A 22,829-nucleotide genomic window follows, 5' to 3' on the forward strand; every position below is an offset into this window, starting at 1 on the left:
GAATAATGAACGGTGTAATTGCTAGTTCGGACACTACAAGGCACGTAGTTACAGCCGCCCTCATCTTGTAGATCTGGAATCTGACTCCCCCCAACCCCCTCTTCTGCAGTACTGTGTTAGGCAAATCAAACCCAGCCACACCACACAGCACATTACACCCAGCCACACCACACAGCACATTACACCCTGCCACACCACACAGCACACATTACACCCTGCCACACCACACACCACACATTACACACAGCCACACCACACACCACACATTACACACAGCCACACCACACACCACACATTACACCCAGCCACACCACACACCACACATTACACCCAGCCACACCACACACCACATTACACCCAGCCACACCACACACCACATTACACCCAGCCACACCACACACCACACATTACACCCTGCCACACCACACACCACACATTACACCCTGCCACACCACACACCACACATTACACCCTGCCACACCACACATTACACCCTGCCACACCACACACCACACATTACACCCAGCCACACCACACACCACACATTACACCCAGCCACACCACACACCACATTACACCCAGCCACACCACACACCACACCCCACACACCACACACCACATTACACCCAGCCACACCACACACCACACACCCTGCCACACCACACACCACACCCAGCCACACCACACACCACACATTACACCCTGCCACACCACACACCACACATTACACCCTGCCACACCACACACCACACATTACACCCAGCCACACCACACACCACATTACACCCAGCCACACCACACACCACACATTACACCCTGCCACACCACACACCACATTACACCCTGCCACACCACACACAACACACACCTGCCACACCACACCACACACACCCTGCCACACCACACATTACACCCTGCCACACCACACACCACACATTACACCCTGCCACACCACACATTACACCCTGCCACACCACACACACCACACATTACACCCAGCCACACCACACATTACACCCTGCCACACCACACACCACACATTACACCCTGCCACACCACACACCACACATTACACGGGTCTTTTCCGTTTGGCGTACAGCGCTAAAAGTAATTTTAATATAGATTTTTCTATGTATTTTTGTCCGTAGAATCAGAATATCACATTATTTTTTTGGAGAAATGAACAGTTTTCGAGTTATTTGCCTTTAAAGTTATTTTCTTCCTATCTATTACTGAAGGAATTCAAACTTTAAAAAGTCGTAATATTCAGTATTCCGTTTGCAAACCTTCAGCAGTCATGGAAACGCTTTGAAAATCCAATTCAAGGACTTTTTTTTTACTCTTGAAAATATGGGATAATGTTTACGAAAGCGCGTCGCCTCTGGTGCTGGCCGCGGCGAGGCTGCAGCGGGTGTTGCGAGAAATACCTCCTCGCTGAAATAAGTCACATATACATGAGGGGGGGGTCCAGGGAGGGGCGTAGCCCCCCCTGGTTATTAGGGGGGGTCGAGGGGGGCGCAGCCCCCCCGTTAGTAGGTCGTAAAGTTCGGTTGGAGTAGTTTAAATATGCTCCCCGACCCTAAGCCCTCTGCGAGCTATTTTGAGGCTAAGGCGGCTGCAGCGTAAAGGAAAATAACTTAAAAACTGTTCGTTTCTCCATAAAACGGTTGTCATATTCGGATTCTACGGACAAAAATACATAAGAAAATCTATATTAAAATTAATTTTAGCGCTGTACGCCAAACGGAAAAGATCCCATTACACCCTGCCACACCACACATTACACCCTGCCACACCACACACCACACATTACACCCTGCCACACCACACACCACACATTACACCCTGCCACACCACACACCACACATTACACCCTGCCACACCACACACCACACATTACACCCTGCCACACCACACATTACACCCAGCCACACCACACACCACACACCACACACACCCACACACCACACACCACACATTACACCCTGCCACCACACACCACACATTACACCCAGCCACACCACACACAACACACACCTGCCACACCACACACACACCCACCACACCACACATTACACCCCACACACCACACACCACACACCACACACACACCACACACCACACATTACACCCTGCCACACCACACATTACACCCTGCCACACCACACACCACACATTACACCCTGCCACACCACACACCACACATTACACCCTGCCACACCACACACCCACCCACACCACACACCACACACCTGCCACATTACACCCACACCACACACTACACCATCCCACACCACACACCACACATTACACCCTGCCACACCACACATTACACCCTGCCACACCACACATTACACCCTGCCACACCACACACCACACATTACACCCTGCCACACCACACATTACACCCTGCCACACACATTACACCCTGCCACACCACACACCACACATTACACCCCACACACCACACACACCCAGCCACACCACACACCACACACACCTGCCACACACACACACACACACCTGCCACACCACACAACACACATTACACCCAGCCACACCACACATTACACAATTCCACACCACACACCACACATTACACCCTGCCACACCACACACCACACATTACACCCTGCCACACCACACACCACACATTACACCCTGCCACACCACACATTACACCCAGCCACACCACACATTACACCCTGCCACACCACACCACATTACACACCACACACCACATTACACCCACACCACACACACCACACACAACAACCACACACACCACACATTACACCCTGCCACACCACACACCACACATTACACCCAGCCACACCACACATTACACCCTGCCACACCACACACCACACATTACACCCAGCCACACCACACATTACACCCAGCCACACCACACACCACACACCACCACACACACACCTGCCACACCACACACCACACATTACACCCAGCCACACCACAGTACACATTACACCCAGCCACACCACACACACCACATTCCCACCTCCCACACACCACACCAACCATTAAACCCAGCCACACCACACACACCACCCCACACCCAGCCCCACCACACATGACACCCCCCCACACCACACACCAAACATCACCCCCACACACAACACACACCACATTACACCACGACACACCACACACCACATTACACCCAGCCACACCACACACCACATTACACCCAGTCAACCACACCACACATTACACCCAGCCACACCACACATTACACCCTGCCACACCACACACCACACATTACACCCAGCCACACCACACACCACACATTACACCCAGCCACACCACACCACATTACACCCACCCACACCACACCACACATTACACCCACCCACACCACACATTACACCAAGCCACACCACACTCAAAGAAAAAAAAAAAAAAAAAGACGGAGTATTGTCCTAAACTGCAATTTTACCAAAGGCTCACAGAAGACGATAAGCACTTAATTATACACTCACCAGGAGAGGGAACTGCGTCACATTCCGAGGAGATGCAAAGATCCGTGTGGCCAAGCTCTCCGCGGCGGCCATCAAGTGTCGGCTCGGTGTCTCGACTCATCCTCTCGAACACCAGAGTCGTTCAAGGTTATTCTTTCGTTTTCTGATTTTCATTGTCTTATATAGGTTGTAAGGTGAGTTTGTGGCGAACACACAAAGCAAGCAAATCTCGTGCTTTTCCAGTAAATTTGTGAAAGAAGTCGAGAAAATCCACATTAGGCCGCGTCCATCCACGACGGCGGCGGTGAACCTACTGAGAAGTTGATAACCCCGTCTACTGCTTCAACGTTGCCAGATTATCTTAGTCACTACATTGTATTTACCGGTTTTTGACACTTAACTATTGCAATAAGATATAAAAAGTCAACCATTTCAACGATAAGTACAAATGAATCTAGTTTTTGAGGTGGAGGAGACATTTTTTTAGGTCTGAAATGAATAAAATATAAGACGCTGAGTACGACGATCTGGCAACTTTGTGCTGACGTGGCGAGGGTATTGTTGACAGGAACTTGTATTGCTGACAGAGGAACTTGCATTGACATAGGAACTTGTATTGACATAGGAACTTGTATTGACATAGGAACTTGCATTGACATAGGAACTTGTATTGACAGAGGAACTTGCATTGACATAGGAACTTGCATTGACATAGGAACTTGTATTGACATAGGAACTTGTATTGACATAGGAACTTGTATTGCTGACATAGGAACTTGTTTATCTGGCGTCTGACAAAGGAGGCTCTCCGTCCCTCGGCGGCAGAACAAGCCCATCTTTGAAGTACCATTATAATGCTAAGTTAGTTAATTGTCTTGTCTTTTTTTTTTTTTTTTTTTTTTTTTAGTTATATATTACGATTTTGTTTTTGCTCTGGTCTATTTCTAATCCATGTTCTCTACTGATGTCAGGGATTATTTTGATGAACCGCTGCGCCTTTTTTATCCTTATTGTTAGTCATGGGATCAGTTTGGAGACTGTAGTGGAGACAGCTGCTGCATCCTTGCCTTGTTCGATTTGTAACTTCCCTCGCGTTTGCTTTCATTTGAGAGAGAGAGAGAGAGAGAGAGAGAGAGAGAGAGAGAGAGAGTCGTTTAGTTTAGTAAGTCTAGTCTCATTCACAGACTTCAGTGTTAGTCATTCTCTCATCTTCCTAGTTTTTTCTTGGAATATTTTCAGATTCACACATGGGCAGTTACAATTTCCTTGGGTGCTTGGAAGGAAACAAAAACGTCCTAGATACTTTTTCCAGTTATATTAGGTTCTTGCTCCTTAAAAGTTACGAAAAATATAATGAAAAAAATGGACATAGTTATTTTCCATATGTTTTACTTCTCCTTTCATTATTTCCATTATTATAAAATAACGAAAAATGACAAGGAAACAAACACTCACTCACTAATTTTTGCTTCACTTAGAGTAACTGTCTTGTACCTTTTTCAGAGGCCAACGAAGACGACAAAAAAACTCACGTCGTCAGTACTTCCTCACACGGAGATTACCCTGCAACGTGTACTCACAAGTGGCGGGGGAGACGGTAAGAAAACCAAACAAATATTTCTTTCATGTATATTCTCTCAAAAAATAGGAAAAAGTGGGAACAGGAGTTGAGACAGGCGGTTTTAATTAACGTCACCCCTAAACGGCCTGAGGAGGACACGGGCAGAGCGAGGACTGAGGAACCCGGAGGTCTTGGTGAAGGGCCTCCGGGGTTGGGGTCGGGGCGGAGGGGGAAGAGTTCTTTGATACACATTCTACCACCAAAATGCATGGCACAGACGGCAAAGTATAACTGCATTAGCATTAGCATCAGTATTGGTAGTAGTAGTGAAAGGAGGAGGAGGAGGGAGAGAGGGGAAAGGGATGAAGTGGAAGGAGTAGGAGGGGGAGAAGGAGGAGGAGGAGGAGGAGGAGGACAAAGAGGAGACGGGATTGTCTGTTGAGTGAGTGAAAAATTGAAGAGTTTTACAGGTGGAAGTGGAGACAACCTCAGAGGTGACCCCGATCCAGTGTCCCCATTGTAAAAAATAGGCTTGATTAGGTTCCATCCGCGGCTACAAAATGACTCATATCACAAGGGCGGTGTTGGAGGGGCGTTGGCGATGGCAGCGTGTTACAATGAGGCCCACTTCTACATACAAGGATGGGGAGGAGCAGGAAGGGAGGGGGAAGAGTGGTGGAGGGAAGGGGCTGTGTGGGGTGGGTAGTGAGAAGGGTGGGGCAGTCTGGGGAGGCTGGTTGAGGTGAAGGGAGACAGCTGGTGAGGGGACAGACCTAAGTGAGAGGTATTATTGGGACACAGGTGTGGGGGGTGAGGGAGGGGGAAGGGTACAGTCATTGTACATAACCACTCATATGAGTAGAGACTTTATTTTTCTACAAGTACACGTGTTCTCTCAATATATAAGATTTTTTGCATTATATACTATCAGTGCACTCTACCATGACTTTGCAAGTCCAGTGGTTGTGAAAATCAGTGGCATTTGTTGTTCCTACCTCATTCAGATCAATGAAGAAAAACTTTTTTTCCAGCAGACTACGTGAGTGGAACCTTGGGTTGGCCAGGTGGCCGCTTAGATTATGTCAAAACACTTTCCAACCGTAAGATAAGTAAACATAACGCGTTGTAAGACAACAAGAGAAATTTTATTCAACACGTAGGCGTTAACAACGATAAGAACACTTATACACTCACTGGGGAGACTTGTAAGGACTGAACACACCAAAACAGAAACAAGGTTCTGTAATCTCGAAAAAAACTCTCAGCTGATATGGCGGCGCTAAGACACTTGGACCGTTCAGATGCGTGAGGGAGAGACTGGTGCACAGGGTCGACAAGGGAGGCACATCATCCTTTATTAGCTCTCAGGATCGCCAGCCTCACAAGATGAAACAACCGAAAATTTTTTCATCCTCTTCACACTGAACAAGAAGGAAACTTGGGGAAAACACCGGGCAGATAGACGCTGCCACCCACACAGCAGACAAAGCACAGGAAAAGTGGCGGAGAAAATAATGTTCTTCCACATTCTGCCGCACAAAGTGACGCCAACACTCCGCGTCACCGGGAATATTTACGAACAATATTTGAGGTTGACAGAAAAATAAATTACTTTACCCACAATACATAATGATCTGAAGACATTAATAATAACTCGGGCGACAGGACCATGTATTATGTTCGAAGCGTCTCCAACTAGCATTAGACTATATATTAAACTATTATTTCTTAAAAACAGATGGTAACCCACATGTAAGGCTAGAATAGGTTGTGCTTGACTGGTAACATTAGTCGGTATGGGCACAGGCCAGTCTCAGACAGTCGGCGACCTGAACCTGCGTCAGGAACAAATGACTGGATTCAACATCAGGAACAGGAAGTGACTCAACGCCTGACTCGGCTCACTGAAGTGACTCCAAACAGTGGCTGGGGCGCCGGCAGCCAGTTACTGCAACGACCCGTGACCCTCGTATAGATGTATGTACTAAATAATATTTATATAATTATATATATCTATGTAATATATTTAATAGAAAAGATATCTCTATAAGCGGACGTCACAGTAGAGTGTCAGGTGGAGGCTGCGGCAGGAAGGAGTGGGTACCCGGCCGGGCCCTTTGCAGTAACCGCCGTCCGCCTCTCCCCTTCAACCTTTCACTCGCTAATGGTAAATTTATAAAATTGTCTTCACATAGGAATTTGTTTTCCTTCAATAGCAACTCTCAAAAGATAAGTGTACAATATTCTTTCTTAATTCTTAAAACTGATGCGAACGAGACACGCCTGAACCTGCTCCGGCCACGGCAGGTGAAGCAAAGCGAGTGAAATCTCTCCTTTGGAGGTGTTGCCGCCGAAAGCTCAAGACGAAGGACAACGACAGAGCGACGCGACACACGCGGCACCGGGGACACCCCCCCGCCGGCAGGACGCGACAGAAGTCTGCCCTGGGCGACGGGTCAGCGCCCGCCCGTGGCGCGTATGCGTGCGCTGTGTATGCAAGTGTATAGGTTTCTGTATGCACGTGTATGTAAGTATGTACATGTATTGGCTGGCGAAGGGATCATAAGAGTGCAACCACAAACAAAATTCAGGACTAAAACATAACCTTAACCCTGGGATGTGGTGCGGAACACAGCACGTGACTTCGCTGAACACGCGGACTTCCACTAATATCTTCCGAATTAGGTTTGACTTTCAAGTCCATTTTTCTCGGATCGCCAAGGTAATAATAATTAATAATAATAATAATAATAATAATAATAATAATAATAATAATAATAATAATAATAATAATATGAAAAATGATAACAATAATATCAATGATAATGACAATAATAATTTCTAGAGTGTCTTTGGAGTCCCTGCAAGCCGGCATTCTCGGGCAGCGTGCGGGAGGGCGGGTGTTCGTGGAGGCCGTGGGTCTTATAGCTTATTAATGCAGATCTATGGAACCTAATGGCGAGTGTCAACATAAGATTAGCGGCACGGGGGGAGGGAGGCAGATGGAGGTGAGGGAGGAGGGGGCCTGTCCCCGGGCCTTCCTCCGCGGGGTTGGGGCAGGGGAGGTAGGCACGGGGCGGAGGGCCGGGCCTCTACTGACCTCCTGCCTCCCTCCCGCTTGGGTTGGAACAAGTGGACGTCACGTTGAAGATACTTTAAAACACTGAATATTTGACACGAAATGACACATAATACTGACTAAAAACAGAAAAAGGCAAAAACAGTGACCAGACGACGTTAAAATTGGGACACCAGATGAACCGTGGAATGGGCTGGGGCTGGGGGCTTGGGGGCAGGGGGCGGGAGGGTGTGCAGCCGTCATGAACAATAATGGAAAAAAAACTGTGTTGGCGGGCTAAGTCGGGCGCCGTGTTGGAGCTGCAGGTATTCAGGACCCACACACAGGGAAGGATCAGCCGCGGCGACTCTCGGGAAGGACCTTGCACACACACACACACACACACACACACACACACACACACACACACACACACACACACACACACACACACACACACACTCTCTCTCTCTCTCTCTCTCTCTCTCTCTCTCACACACACACACACACACACACACACACACACACACTCGCGGGTCACATTACCACCGCAAGCACCGTCCATTTAATTAATAAATGCATTAAATCCGGCCTTGGTCAAAACAGTCGTGACTGATGCAGTGAACCAAAGGCACAGGAAGGGCCGATCGGTAAGACAAATGAAACTGATCATTAGAACCGGAAGTGGACGTAAAAATGCGACAAAACTAAGATTTATCTTTTTTACGTCATCTCTCTAGAGTTAGGATTTAAATGAACTGAAAGGAAATTAGATTTCAGTGTGTCATGGCCGGCAAGACTGTCTGTCCCTTTGGTCGCCATGACTGGGTGAGGGGCGGCAGTGCCTTCTTGGTGTGTGTGTGACTCGTGCGGGAGGAAAGGTCAAGTGGATGTCAGGGTCACGGCGGCGACCCGGTGGAGGGGAGGTGGGCAGTCCGGGCGAGCGGGAGGGAGGCAGCAGCAGGGAGGAGTGGGCAGGGGAGGCATTGGGGGAGGGGAAGGAATTGTGCGACGCGCGACTTTCAAGGTATAAAAAATATCATTTCATCACACTCTAACCCTACACCTCACACACCTGTGCACGGAACAGGCTGACTTAGCGGCTTCACGGAGCGGAAAGGAAGAAAGGGCGACCAAGAGGAAGACGAGGATGAGGTGGAGTGCAGGGTGGAGGAAAAGTGGTGGAGATAAAGGGGGATATGAAAGAATAACAATAGATAGAAACTGCCACCAGCTAGCGACGCCAAGGAACAGGAAGGATGAGGAGCGCGTAAGTCACACTTACGCGCCACAACCCGATCGGCGGTCGCCTTTTACTGCTGCTGCTTTTTGCTGCTGCTGCTGCTGCTGCTCACGGCTGCCGGACTGAGCCGGGACAAGAGGACCTTCTGGTCGCGTCTTGTTGCGACTGGAGGAGCGTAGAGCACTAATTACCTACAGGGTTTTGTACAGTTACCTATGCAAAAGGTAAGGCCGACAATATTGTATATCAGACTAACCTATGTTGACTTAAAAGTAATTACAAAAATACGTAATCAAGCTTTACTGAGCTTAGACTATAAACAATAGTTTTATTATTCTTCCTCCAAAACCTTTCTTTCTTTTCCGTTAAAATCACAGAATGACTAGTTTGTCAAGGCGTTGTGCCAAAGTGACAAGTCTAACAGCCGCATCGGCCTGCGCGCCGAGCGGCTTTACCATCCACCTCACTCTATGTACCAATTGTCAGAAAATAATGTAGTCTTCCTGCTTGAAGAGTAACTCTGTGAACATATGATGAGTACGTAAAGTACGTGTGCACGCGCCACCGCTGCTTCAGCACGCGAGCAACAGGAGCCCTCCGGGGAGCCGCGAGGGGCGGATCCTGACTGAGACTCGCTGCTGGACACACCCGGAGGTTGTCTGGGGCGGTCTTGATTGCTAATGGCTGAGCGTGTCGTGGGGACAACAGCGACCCAGACGGGGCGGAGGTCGCGGAGATAAACATGGTGTACAGGACCGCCTGTGGCTCCGGGGGCCAGTGCGCCCAGGGGCGAAAGACCCTTCACCATCGTCTGGTGATGACCGGGGAAGAGGGGCGGTGGAGGGGCAGCTCCTTACGCCCGTGGCAGTAAGATGAAGACTTCAGGATCTCCAAGAGGTTCAGAAGGGGAGACTGGAGACGAACATGTTCTCTATGAGCTGAGGGGCAGGGACCAAGTCTTCCAATTTAAGGTAGAAGATTCGCTGAAGTCCCTGCACGGACAGCGACCGGAGTTCCGGCAGCTTACCCAAGATCCGTGAGAAGTAGTGGGGCTTCTTCTGCGCCTCGGCGTTGTACGTCACGTGGTCTCTAAGGGAGCTGATGATCTTCATTTGCAGCTGCTCCACCTTCTTGGTGTCCTTGAGGCCGTGTCGCTCTGCGGGGAGAGGATTGTCATCATATCTGGCAATGTTATGCTTCTGAGGCATAAGTTTCCCTTGACTTTTTTCGACAAATAATCATTTTGGTTTAATCGAACATTCACAGAGGAAAAAGTTTGTCAATTCTTGTGATCACAATCGATTAGTATAAAAAGTAAAGTAATATTCATAATAGGTAGACTTTATGGCTTTATTAACTTACCTGTAATGATTGTCAGTGCCGATAGGCAAGCAAATGCAGAAATATCCAACTCCATTGCTTTTAAAGAGGAAGAAAAGTCAAGGATGCCCTGCAACCACTCGCCGAAGGAACGGTCGCACTGTGACCGGTGGAGGACTCGTCCATTGTCAAACACGAACTTGGGGTCGTCAGGATTATTTCTGTAGCGAGAGAACGCGAGTTGATAATCAGAATTCTAGTGAAACATTGCGTCAAAGCAGCACTCAATAGATTCAAATAGAATTATTTGAAAAGTGTATTTGACATCGAGTGAGTACTTACACGAGTCTGTAGGCAACTCTCAAGACGAAGAGTTCGAGGGAGGCAGACTGGAAGAGAAGGTCCTGGTCCTCGCGCGCCAGGTCATGGTAGCCAGGGATCTTCTCTGCGAAGTGTCGGATGACCTCGATGCTGGAGGTCAGTAGGGAGTAGAACTGCTGGATTCGCTCTGCCTCGGTGGAGGGTGACTCAGCGCCGCTAGTGGGTTCGCGGTACTGAGAGTAGTCCAGGTTAGCGAGGTCTGGAGTGGTGTCCACGTGGGCACGCACGAGGGCGGTGATGAGAGACACGGGTGGTGAGGGAGGAGATTCCTGGGGGCTTTTCGGCTTGCTGGGCAGACGGCCACGGCGACCTTTCAAACTGTCTGTTCTGACCACTTCCTTCACCATACCGACGACCAGACACTTCTGGAAGCGGCAAAACTGACACCGATTACGGCGCCTTTTGTCTACGGGGCAGTTTTTGTCCGCAAGACATACATACTTAGCATTTTTCTGGACGGTACGCTTGAAGAATCCTTTGCAGCCTTCACATGTACGGACCCCGTAGTGCTGGCAGGCGGCTGTGTCGCCGCACACTGCACACAGCTGTGCTGGAGACTGTGGCTTCTGTTCAGAGGCTGGTCGGATTGCGGAGGACATAGGTGATGGGTGAAGCCTCATGAGAGCCGGGTCGATGTGCTCAACGGTCGTCTTGCGGCCAAGGAAAGACACAGAGGGTGTGCTGGAGGTGGAGGCCGCTCCCATTTCGGTGTAGTGGTGCGAAGTGGAGGGGCGGATGTACTGTTCAGGGGGCAGGGGCTGCAGAGGGTCGTAGGTGGGGCCAGCAGGGTAGAATTCGCCACCGAAAGCCTTGGCTGAACTGCTGTAAGCATGGGTGACAGGCACGGAGGGGCTGGGGTAGGGCGCAGGGCGGGAGTACACTTGCGAAGGGTGGGGGTAAGCCTCGAAGGGTGGGGCAGGCTGGGGCTGCTGCTGGGGGAGTTGAGGCTGCTGTTGCTGCTGCTGTTGCTGCTGTTGTTGTAGCTGTGGCTGTTGCTGGTGCTGCGGGGAGGCCTGAGTGAAGGTCTGGTGGGCTGGAGGAGGCTGCGGGTATTCGACGGGTCTGCCATCGTCAGTCTTGAAGGTGAACACATCAGCGCCAAGCGGCCTGTATCTGGGGGAGTAAGTCTCCTGAAAGCTGGGCAGAGCGGGGGCTCCTCCCTGACCGGCTGATGAAGCAGGCGTGGATGCTGCGTGGCCGGGGGACCTAGGCGGCGAAGTCTCAGCGTGGGGGTGGGTGATGACAGGCTTCAGGTCTTCCAGGGGCTGCGGCGCTAGCAGATACTCGGCTTGGAAAACGTCACTGAAGGGAGTTTCGCTGCCTCCCTCGCCGTAACTCGGCGTGGGCGTGGCCGTGAAGGCCGACCCCAATTTAAACTCATCGCTGGTCGTCCCACCTAGAGAGTCGTCACCGAAGTTAGGGGAGAGGCCGTAGGATGCGGTCAGCGCTTCAGCCACACTCGGGTGGAGAAGTGACTGCTGTGGGAGGGAGAGAAAGACACGTTAGTGGAGCTAAAACAATTTCCTTTCCCCACACACAAAACACTTATTTCCCCACGCACATACACATACGCACACACACTCATCCTCCTACACAGATCATGCGTCATCATGCACTGACACGATGAGACAGAATAAGAAAGAAGAGAAAAAGATGAAAGTGTGCGAGCAAGAGCAAACACGAGCAATACTGATATGCGGCAGCAGCAGTAGCAGCAGCAGCAGTAGCAGCAACTGTCATGCAGTGTGCGAATGGGCATGAGGGACCCCAGCGGCCACGGCGTAACACGGGGCGCTGCGGCTGGTCGCCGGCTACACTGTGCCGCAGGACAGTGGGTGCGGGCGTGATGGTGCGTACCGGCTCTGACGACGGGACAACGCTGCTGCTGGTGCCCTCCTCAGGCCGCTCCTCCGAGCTGACCAGCGTGGCGCTCACGGGCGGCGAAGGAGCATCGCTTGTGAGCAGGACGGGCGTTACAGAGATGGGCGTGGAGGTGATGGAGGGGGGGAGGGTGGAGACCACCACGAGGGCCTGGGAGGTGGTGATGCTGAGGTTCACTGGGAGGAGAGTGGCCAAGGAGTGGGGTGGAGAGGGTGACCTGCTGGGCGGCTTGTCCTCCATGGCGGGGTGCGGGGGGGTTGAGTTGGTGGTGGCGGGGCCGCTCTCCTCCAGTTCTCGACCCATCAGTGCTGGCGGCGGCCCGCCCCGGCACACCCACGAGGGTGGGTGGCGGGCGGCGGATCCCCAGAGCCACGCCCGCGGTAAACAGCTGCCTCAACACTCTGCTGCGTCGCCCCACTTCAAAAGGATTATTGATATGGTGTGTGGAGGGTGGGGCCAGCCCCGCCGCCCCCACGCTCTCCACCACCTCCTCGAAGCTTGGGTTAAAACTGACTTTAATGGCTCCCACAGCAGCATGAGATATACAAGGGGAAAAAATGTCACTGATTCAAAAGGTGAAAAAATCAACTTTTTATGAATGTAATTATCAACATTTGCAACAACTAGGATTCTTTCAAACCAGTTATGTCTCTGTGTTCTCTCAGTGGTGAACCAACACGAGGGAGAACTAAGGCGAAAAGCGGCGTGGGTGCCTGGCGATGCTTCCAATTGCTGCTACTAGCGGCCAGCGTGCTCCTGCCCTGTCTGGGTCACGCGCACACACACACACACACACACACACACCTAAAATATCTTTGTCTCTCTCTCTCTCTCTCTCTCTCTCTCTCTCTCTCTCTCTCTCTCTCTCTCTCTCTCTCTCTCTCTCTCTCTCTGTCTGTCTGTCTGTCTGTCTGTCTGTCTGTCTGTCTGTCTGTCTGTCTGTCTGTCTGTCTGTCTGTCTGTCTGTCTGTCTGTCTGTCTGTCTCTCTCTCTCTCTCTCTCTCTCTCTCTCTCTCTCTCTCTCTCTCTCTCTCTCTCTCTCTCTCTCTCTCTCTCTCTCTGTGTGTGTGTGTGCGTATGTGTCTGTCTCTCCCCTTGTCTCCGCCCTTCCTCCCCTCATCTCTCTCTCTCTCTCTCTCTCTCTCTCTCTCTCTCTCTCTCGTCTGGGTGTGCTGTCCCCGAGTGTGCCGTGCTGGGCCGCGCCGTGGGCCTCGACATGCAGGTGTGCGGGACAGGTGTGTGTGCAGGCAGGTTGGCAAAATAAACGACAGGTGGGGAGGGGGGTGAAGTGCGAAGCCGAGGAGGGGAAGGAGGGGATAGATGAAGGAAAAATAACAGGAAATAAAAATACTGAAAATAATATACTAATGCTAATGCTACTATATAATAAATGTATGGATAATTTAGAAACAATAATACGTAAATAAATGATAGAAAGAGCGTAGGAAATGTGCTCAAGGATTCAATGCCACGTGCAGGGTCATTCACAAACACACACACACGCACACGCACACACACACGCACACGCGCACGCACGCACACACGCACACACATTCACATCGTGCAAATTAAGCGCTACAGGTGCAGCTACAGGGAAGAAAACGAGAAAAAAAAGAAAAAAAATATAGAAAACATGAAATAAACGTGAAAAATAATAAAGGCTAATCAGAAAAAATAGGGCTTATAAAAAACAAAAAACAAAAGACAAAACAAAAACAAACAAACAAATAAAAAAGAAGTCTTGAGAGGCAGGTGTTTTTATTGAGGTAAAGATCATTTTGGTGTCAGTATAAGTTAGTGAAAAGGAGTTCGGTTCCTTATACATTAGGGCAAAGGGGATTGAACACTAAGTAAGTTACGTCTCTTATACGATCACGGTGCTATGAAGGAGGAGGAGGAGGAGGAGGAGGAGGAGGAGGGAAAGATAAAGAAGAAGAAGAGGAAGAGGAAGAAAAGTAACAGTTGTGGAAAATAGACATCCAAGGCGAAGACTGAGGATAAGTAGAAGAAAGAAGAAAAGGAGGAGGAGGAGGAGGAGGAGAAAGAAGAGGAAGGAGAAGGGGAAGGGAGAAGGAAGGAAGGGGCGGGAGGGGGTGATAAGGTTTCTTGCTCCCCTTCCCCTCGTCAAGAAAGTACCTCCCCCTACCAGGACTCGAGGGGAGGAAGGGGCTGGCGTGTTGCAGGATATCATGACAGGAAATTAATAATCCAGAAAGTCAGGCATACTCAGCGAAGAGGAGGAGGAGGAGGAAGAGGAGGAGGAGGAAGAGGAGGAGAGGGATGAAGGGGATGGAAGGGGTGAACAATGCTATATCTTCATCTAACTTTCTCTATGTCTATCTACTTATCTATCTATCTATCTTTTTTTGTGTATCTATTGAGCCGAGACCAAATGACTTATGGATCTGCTTTCCCTTCTAGTCACACAGCAGGCAGCCGGTCCTATGTCTCTAATAAATCGTAGCCGCTGACGGGCATTCTCTAGTCTGCTATTTATACATTTGCTAACCTGCCTCTGTCTGCGTCTTACTTCGTTTATCTCTTGAGGTCGATCGAGGTTGGACTTTCCACTCTTTCCTAACGCGGGACTCCTTTTTATTCTAGGTCTTGCAACTGTCGTGTTTACTTGAGGTGGAAGACAAGTGATACAGACAAAACGCTCCCTGAACTCTTCCATATTCTTCGATCTTCCACAATGATGAAAACAAAACTAAATCCCTAAACCTTATGTGAACAGTTAGTTACCCGTTACTTGTTCTGTACGATGATTTCTGTAAGCTAACCCTTCCGATGATATTTTCTACCTTGTCTGTGGCGCAAGAAAATACCGAGTAACTCCATTAACTTTATCCAAACAGTTAGTTACCCGTTATTTGTTCACTACGATAATTTCTATAAGCTAACCCTTCCGATGATATTTTCTACCTTGTCTGTAGTGCAAGAAAATACCGAGTAACTTTTCTGCCGTTCCAAAAATAGGACAGTTTCTCATCATCGTTCAGTCGCATCGCTTTTACCTGGGAATGGGAAGCAAAATAGTGGAGTCACCTTTGCGGAGACACTATCGTCATCGCCGTCACCCTCATCACTATCGTCAGCGTCACTGTTATCGTTAAGCCGTAATTTGACAACACACTGCGGTACCCAAGTGTCAGAAACCAACTGGCTCTTTTTTTTAGAGAGAGAAAGAGAGCGAGAGCGAGAGGGAGAGAATTTGACAACACACTGCTGTACCCAAGTGTCAGAAACCAACTGGCTCTTTTTTTTAGAGAGAGAGAGAGAGAGAGAGAGAGAGAGAGAGAGAGAGAGAGAGAGAGAGAGAGAGAGAGAGAGAGAGAGAGAGAGAGAGAGAGAGAGAGAGAGAGAGAGTGAGAGGAGAGAAGAGAGAAAAGAGAGAAAAGAGAAGAGAGAAGAGAGAAGAGAGAGAGAGAGAGAGAGAGAGAGAGAGAGAGAGAGAGAGAGAGAGAGAGAGAGAGAGAGAGAGAGAGAGAGAGAGAGAGAGAGAGAGAGAGAGTGTGTGTGTGTGTGTGGAGGAAGGAGAGCAGCAACAGCAGTAGGAGCAGCAGCAGAAGCAGGAGCAGGAGGAGTAAGGAAGGAGACACCGAGAGGGAGGAGGGAGGGAGTCAGAGCGGGAAGTAGGGAGGGAGGGAGGGAGAGAGGGGAGGGAGATGGTGGTGGCGGGTGGAGCCATGGTGGAGCTCACTCTCTCTTCACCTCACGACAGAATCCACTTTTTTTCGCCGTGGAGTGAGCCTGCCACCCCGTCCCTTCCCTCAACCCTCTCTCTCTTCCCCGTACCTCCACCCTTTCCCTCTCTCATCCGACAGTACCTCCTCCCTCTTCTTCATCTCTTCCTTCTCCTCCTCCTCCTAGTCCATCCCTCTCTCCCTTCTCTTTCTTTCAACCACATAATTGGCAGACGTCAGATGAGTGAGTTGTTTTGCTTCACCTGTCTCTACCTGTCCGTTGCATCCGTCACCGCACCGCCCCCTCCCTCCCACCACCACCGCCGCTTCCCCTCACCACACGTATCGCTTCCCCTTGTCCTGCCCCACCACTCAACAAGTCGAACAGATCTACAACACAAAAAGCTGGATACCAACTTTCACCCTCAGTCCCTTTCCTTCTTTCTCCTCCTCCTCGCCCTCCCCTCCACGTCTTCCGTCTCGTCGGGGCACACGTCCTGGTCCCGCCCCGAGCTGCCCCGCCCCGCCCCGCCCCGCCTGGTGGACAATGATGCTATTGTGAGGCTGGGCCGCCGCGGCTCCTGCCATCTTTGGCCGCGTCGATATTAATTTCGATCAATGATTTGCAAGAAACTGATAATTGTTGTGCTGTGGTCCCTCTCGCCTTCCTCCCTTCTCTCTTTTCTCTCCTCTTCTCCACTCCTCCTCTTCTTGCTCCCCCTTTCTTCCCGTCTCCTTGATGCTTCCCGCCCTCATCCTTGGCTCTCCTCTTCCCCCGCGGCCGCTCTCTCCCGCCCCTTTGACCGTCACACACACGCACACACACACACCTGTCTGCCTGCCTGTCCTCAGCGTGGCAAGGAAGGCGAGCGACGGGCAGCGAGACGGAGGGAGGACCGCCGCCCACGCCTAAGGGGACGAGGGGTGATCGGCCGCTCTCGTGTCCCAAACAATATGAAAACCTTGAGCGGCAGCGCGCGGCCACGGCAAGACAGCGAGACGGCGACCCGCGATGACCTCCCTTGATACGTGGAGGCTGCTCATTACCGATCCTACAAGATAATGACTCGTCCGCAAAAACTGACCCCCTTCGGACTGCAGTTCCTCGTCTTCGCTTATCGACGGAACTTTTTTTTTATTTCCTTATAATCGAGAGCTTCTTAGATCAGGTGGTACGAGGCTCAGGTGGCGGGCGGTGAAGGGCGGGGCGGAGGGGTGTGTCGGGGTGGGGTGGGGAGGAGGAGGGGTGTACTTACTCTCTCCTCTCTCAATTTCTCTCTCTCTCTCTACCTATGTCTTTGTTTCCCGCCCACCTGCACTCACACCCTACAGTCCTCGCCGCCACTCACACACGGAGAGGAAAAAAAAAATAATAATCGAGAAGGAGGAGCAAGGATATGTGTAAATTTTATACTCCGACCTCACAGCAACTTTCATTGGCATGGGGCCACGGAGAACCACACCCTGCCAGGCGCAAGCAAGCAAGCATCCCCCCTCCCCTTCCCCGGCCGCCCCGCCCCGCCCCACCCCTCTCACACCCTTCACTCGTCCCCGCTCCCCCAAGGTCTTCTCGGCAAGCCACTCGCAGCCTCAGCTTTTCCTACATCAAGTGTCTGGATGTTAACCGAGACGCCCTGGCGATGTGAGGCGACGGAGGACCCCCAATGGTGGTCTCCGGGAGCGTGCCTCAGTGTGACCGAAGACGCTGCCAGACTGAAGGAACAAGAATCTGTGTCTGCGATCTCGGAAGTGACTGTCTCGCTAAGGACACGCCTACTAGTTTTGCTTCCCATCCACGTCCGCGACTTCAACTAAAGAGGAAGTAGCGCCTCTGACGGTCGACGCAAGAACCACGTTAAGGAGAGGAGACCTAGACGGCTCTACCTCGCCTTCTCCTCTCTGACCTACATCCTGCACGCGCTTGGCTGCCCTCACTCCCTGCTGCGTGACTCTCTCCTAACGCGGTGATGATGCTACTCCCTTCCATGGGCACTACGCTAATCTTGCTACAGGTACATGGAAAAGTCGCCCTACAGCGGCTCCTCTACAGTTCAGGCACGTGCTGTGTGTCGCATGGAAGCTGTCTCTACGTGGTGCAACACAACAGTACACATTCAAGTTGTTACATCTACTGACGAGATGCTGACGAAGCTACACAGACGTGACGGAACTGTAAAGGGGGACTAAGGGGGAAGGTGATGGTGGCTGCCAGTGACGTCAGTACAGACGCCACTGGTAGAGAACAGAGACGTAAGAGTGGTGCTTACCTGAGGCTGGAGGACGAGCATGTTGTGGGCGTGGGTGTGGGGCGGCGTGAAGGCTGGGTGGGGCACGGCGGGCGTGTCGTCTGGCGGGAGGGGGCTCTCCTGCGTCACGTCCACGCCTGAAACACGAGGCTCGTCAGCACGGCGTGCACACAATACACACACACACACACACACACACACACACACACACATACACGGATATCAATATTTTCTCAGTGAAGAACATTCATTATCTACGGATCATTCTCCTTGGTAAGCAAAACAAATGTATAAAGTAAACAAACGTTTTGGTTCAATTTCCAATAAACATATTTCCAGAAATATATGTATAAAAAAAAGTCCTTCGGATAAACAAGTTGGTAAAGAGTTAATGATCCACTTCCTGGCTACTTCAGGAAAAGTTTTGTCCCGGAAACAAAATTGAGGCGGACGTGTGGTAGTTAAGGCGGTGTTTGTCCCGACAAGTCCTGCGGTGGTTGCGGGACTCGCCGCCCCAGGCTGGTGCCCGCCAGCTGAAGAGAGCAAGGCTTCAGCACGCCCTTCCCAAGATTAAGTCAAATGGCAAAACCAAGATGCTTCGTTCCTTCGGCTGAGCATCGCGTGCGGTCCTCGAGACGCGTGTATCACTGATAACGAGCGACCAGAGTAAGACTTCTATTTCACAAGACTCCAACTCCAACTCTGAGAGCACGCGGAATGATCAAAACAACTTCGGCCTCGTGTGGTGAGGCTCCGTTGCGACTCACTTTCCGTATGACTGAGTAGCTGACACAGGGCAGGCGTGAGGAAGGGCCACTCACCAAGGAGCTCCCGAATAAGTTCCTCGATGGCGGCGTCAGCGTGAAGGAGTGGGCGGGAGTGGAGCTGCATGGCTTGGGTGGCGCTCATAGGCACCTTCACGACTGAGCCGCTGTCAGTTCCCCGCGACACAGCTGCTGCCGTGACGCGCTGTCTGTGGTATGTCGTGACGTAGCCGTGACGACGATGCTGACGCCATTGTCGTAAATAGTGATAAGGGAAGCATTTCAAGAATCCAGCCGGCACAAAGAGGTATTTAAGGCCCACAAAGACGAACATGCGACTATACATAAACAAGTTATTTTCGGGGTAATATGATATCAATTACATGAACGGTTATATACTAGGCGATGCAGGTGGCCGTCTATAATTGCTGGGGCTTCTGGAACACCTGAGCGGCGGTGAATAGTGGGCCTTGAATGAACGATTGACGCCCACGACTAAAAGAGATTATCGGTGACGTGTAATCGCTGGACAGAGGCGTTATGGGAATCAGAGATAACATAGATCTGTTCCTTATCGTTGGTATCTCGCCGTTATCAGACCTGTGAACCGACAAGAGACTCGGTAATCCTTCCTGTGGAACTATCTCGTGAGAGGTAAGCAAGTCAGGCTGTTATCAGGGTCTTGTGGTTTCACGCTCACTACTGTTTGCTGCCTAACCTCTACTGTCCTGCAGGTGACTAAAAAATAAAAGAGCTGCAGAGAGATGTTCCTTAAGTGTTTACGAAATGAAGCTCCAGAGTCGCTTGTGAAGAAGACGAAAGTTCTGAGCCTCACACTTGGTACGTCTCTGATGCCTAAAAACGTTTCTCTATGGCCCGCTTTGAGTTATATAATCGTAAAATCTGATCGGACAAATGAGATGATATATAGCGCACCTTTTAATCCTCTACAGGTGAGGTAAACCATTCATTATCCTATTCCACCACGCCGTCGTCCCTTCAATGGGCAAGTAATGACAGTCTCTCCCCACAGGTGTTTCTCGCCCAACGCCAATCAATCAACAGCGAAAGCTAATCATGAAAAGGACTGACAAGACCAATCAAACCCTGCAATTAATGACGATAAGGAGGAGTGTCAGGCCAGCTCAATGGGTTCTCGATGACTCCTCGCCACTCTGACCCACATAAACGTCAAGAATTTTTTTTTTTTGTGGAGTAATTCAAACATGGCTTTTGCTCTCCGTAGAACTTTTCAATGAGTGCGAGAAGCGTTTTTAAGATTCCAATAATATGCGGATCCTTGAGTAGCAATTATAACTGTAGTGTTTTCTTGATTCCTTGTCTTCAGCACGGCCGGCTGGAAGCGAAGAGCGGGCGAGGCAGCTGCCGCGACCCTCCCGCCGACGGTACACTTACCTTCGGCATTCATGGCAAGTAAGTGGCTGTACGACCCCAGGTGGAGGGCGACGCACGGCAGCATGCTACGGGCTGGCAGGACGAGGCAGCCTTACACTACTCAAGGAGGCTGTGCGTCTCTATGGCGGCCCAAAACTTGGCACGATTGACCCTTACACAGCGGTAGAGGGCCGCTGCATCCTAGCATCCAGATATTGGATATTTTTCTGTGTTTTTTTACAATTTTCAGGCTCGTCTGCCGGGTGTAAGGGAGCGTTCACGACATCCTCTTGATTGTTCAGCGATCAAAGAGCCTCGAGGGATGCTTGTTCACGTACACAGCAGTCTTTCAAGATGAAACTCTCACCGGAAACTAAGAAGTGTGGAAAATGGACAGGAATTGTCCCGTCACACCTGGATGAGCGTGGCCTCCAGCCCACCTGGACGCTCTCAGCCTGACGACGTGTGCCTGAACTAATGATGACGGTAACCGATGACGCGAATAGTTCTTTAAGTGGCGGAACTCGATGGCCAGTGACTCGAGGTCGGGACTCGAGCGTGGGTGGTGCCTTGCGCCGGCCACCTGCTGGGTCGTGCGGGCCGGAGAGCGGACTCAGTCTTCCCTGTCGTCGTCGCTGCCGCCGTGATTGAGCCACCGTCCCCGCCGACACACGCGTACAATTTGAGAGCCGCCGCTGCTCGCCGTCGTATAAAGGGCGACTCGGCCCTCAAGGGAACACGGCGTAGGTACGCTGGCATTTCGCGGTTGCTTGTTTTAATCTGTTGACGAGATATTAGGGCGCCAGTTTTGTCGCGTGGCGAGTCCGCTATTGTTGCGGCTCGGCGCTGCGCGACGCCCCTCCGCCTCCTCACCCGATGAGGGTTTCCGAAGGTTTCGTACGGGAAGATCGGCAGCGCGTCGCTCCGCGTGCCGCGAAGTATTCTAATTGGATCCTAAACGAAGTTTACGGCAAACTCGAAAGATGCAATTCTTACGAAAAAAAACATATATAAACCACTAACCACCGCCTGTCCGGTGCGTGTCGCTGCGGTACCTCAGGTAAATGCGGGCTCTTCCATCACCGGTGTGAGCGAAAGTAGGCGGGACCGTCCTCTAACCGGTTAGGGCGTGTCGGGGCCCTCAGGGAACACCCGCTGAATGAGCCCCGTTACGCACGGCCGCCGCCCGCTACCCCCCGCCCCCCACCCGCCGCGGCGCCGCGGCCCCGCTGCCGCTCACGCTCCAACTCCAAATTCACGAATCTTCTGGGAAATCGTGAGCAAACGTTTCCAAAGCAGGAAGCAGAGACACGACTGCCGGGCATCACGGCACCTAAAAAGGTTCAGTGGCGCCGTGGGAGTCACATTAGCGGGGTCGAGGCGTGATCATATCGTCTGTTGAAGGGTTATTGTCTCTACTGTTGAGGGTGTCGCATCCCCGCCGCCCCCACACAATAACGCTGCTCAATTAAGGCGGCGGGAAAGACGACTCCCTCCTTGATTGGTTAAAAATGAGTGATTAGAATGAATCGCGGGAACCTCAATCCCTTGGTCTGATTTTTTCCCAGCTTGTCACGTGGCGGGGCGGGGAGGGGCAAAGGGGAGACTGGGGAAGGGAATGTACGGGACAGTAATTACGAAGCACAACGGGGCTGAACAAGGGCAGGCGTGTGTTTGGAAAGATTAAAGCGTTCATGTTGGAAAAATCTCTTGTTACCAATTTTAATATACATATATATATATATATATATATATATATATATATATATATATATATATATATATATATATATATATATATATATATATATA

The 22,829-nt window shown here is 50.8% G+C and overlaps 1 protein-coding gene across 7 annotated transcripts in view; it reads right to left on the reverse strand.

Moving 5' to 3' along the window:
• Window positions 1-5,095: 5,095 nt before the first annotated feature.
• LOC127004622 (probable nuclear hormone receptor HR38) overlaps window positions 5,096-22,829 on the reverse strand; it is a 37,702-nt gene continuing 19,968 nt past the window's right edge. For 3 of the 7 annotated variants that reach the window (XM_050872651.1, XM_050872654.1, XM_050872649.1), the window contains exons 2-5: window positions 18,880-18,995; window positions 11,007-12,520; window positions 10,707-10,885; window positions 5,096-10,500 (exon numbers count right to left, since the gene is read on the reverse strand). In XM_050872651.1, coding sequence (XP_050728608.1) covers window positions 10,244-10,500; window positions 10,707-10,885; window positions 11,007-12,520; window positions 18,880-18,995 — 2,066 coding nt within the window. In that variant the 3' untranslated portion in view covers window positions 5,096-10,243. Of the gene's footprint in view, window positions 10,501-10,706; window positions 10,886-11,006; window positions 12,524-12,902; window positions 13,344-18,879; window positions 18,996-22,829 lie in introns of all 7 variants that reach the window. The other 4 variants (XM_050872650.1, XM_050872653.1, XM_050872648.1 and 1 more) reach the window with 2 other exon arrangements.

The sequence above is a fragment of the Eriocheir sinensis genome, chromosome 28, assembly GCF_024679095.1.
Source record: "Eriocheir sinensis breed Jianghai 21 chromosome 28, ASM2467909v1, whole genome shotgun sequence".
NCBI classification, from domain to species: Eukaryota; Metazoa; Arthropoda; class Malacostraca; order Decapoda; family Varunidae; genus Eriocheir; species Eriocheir sinensis.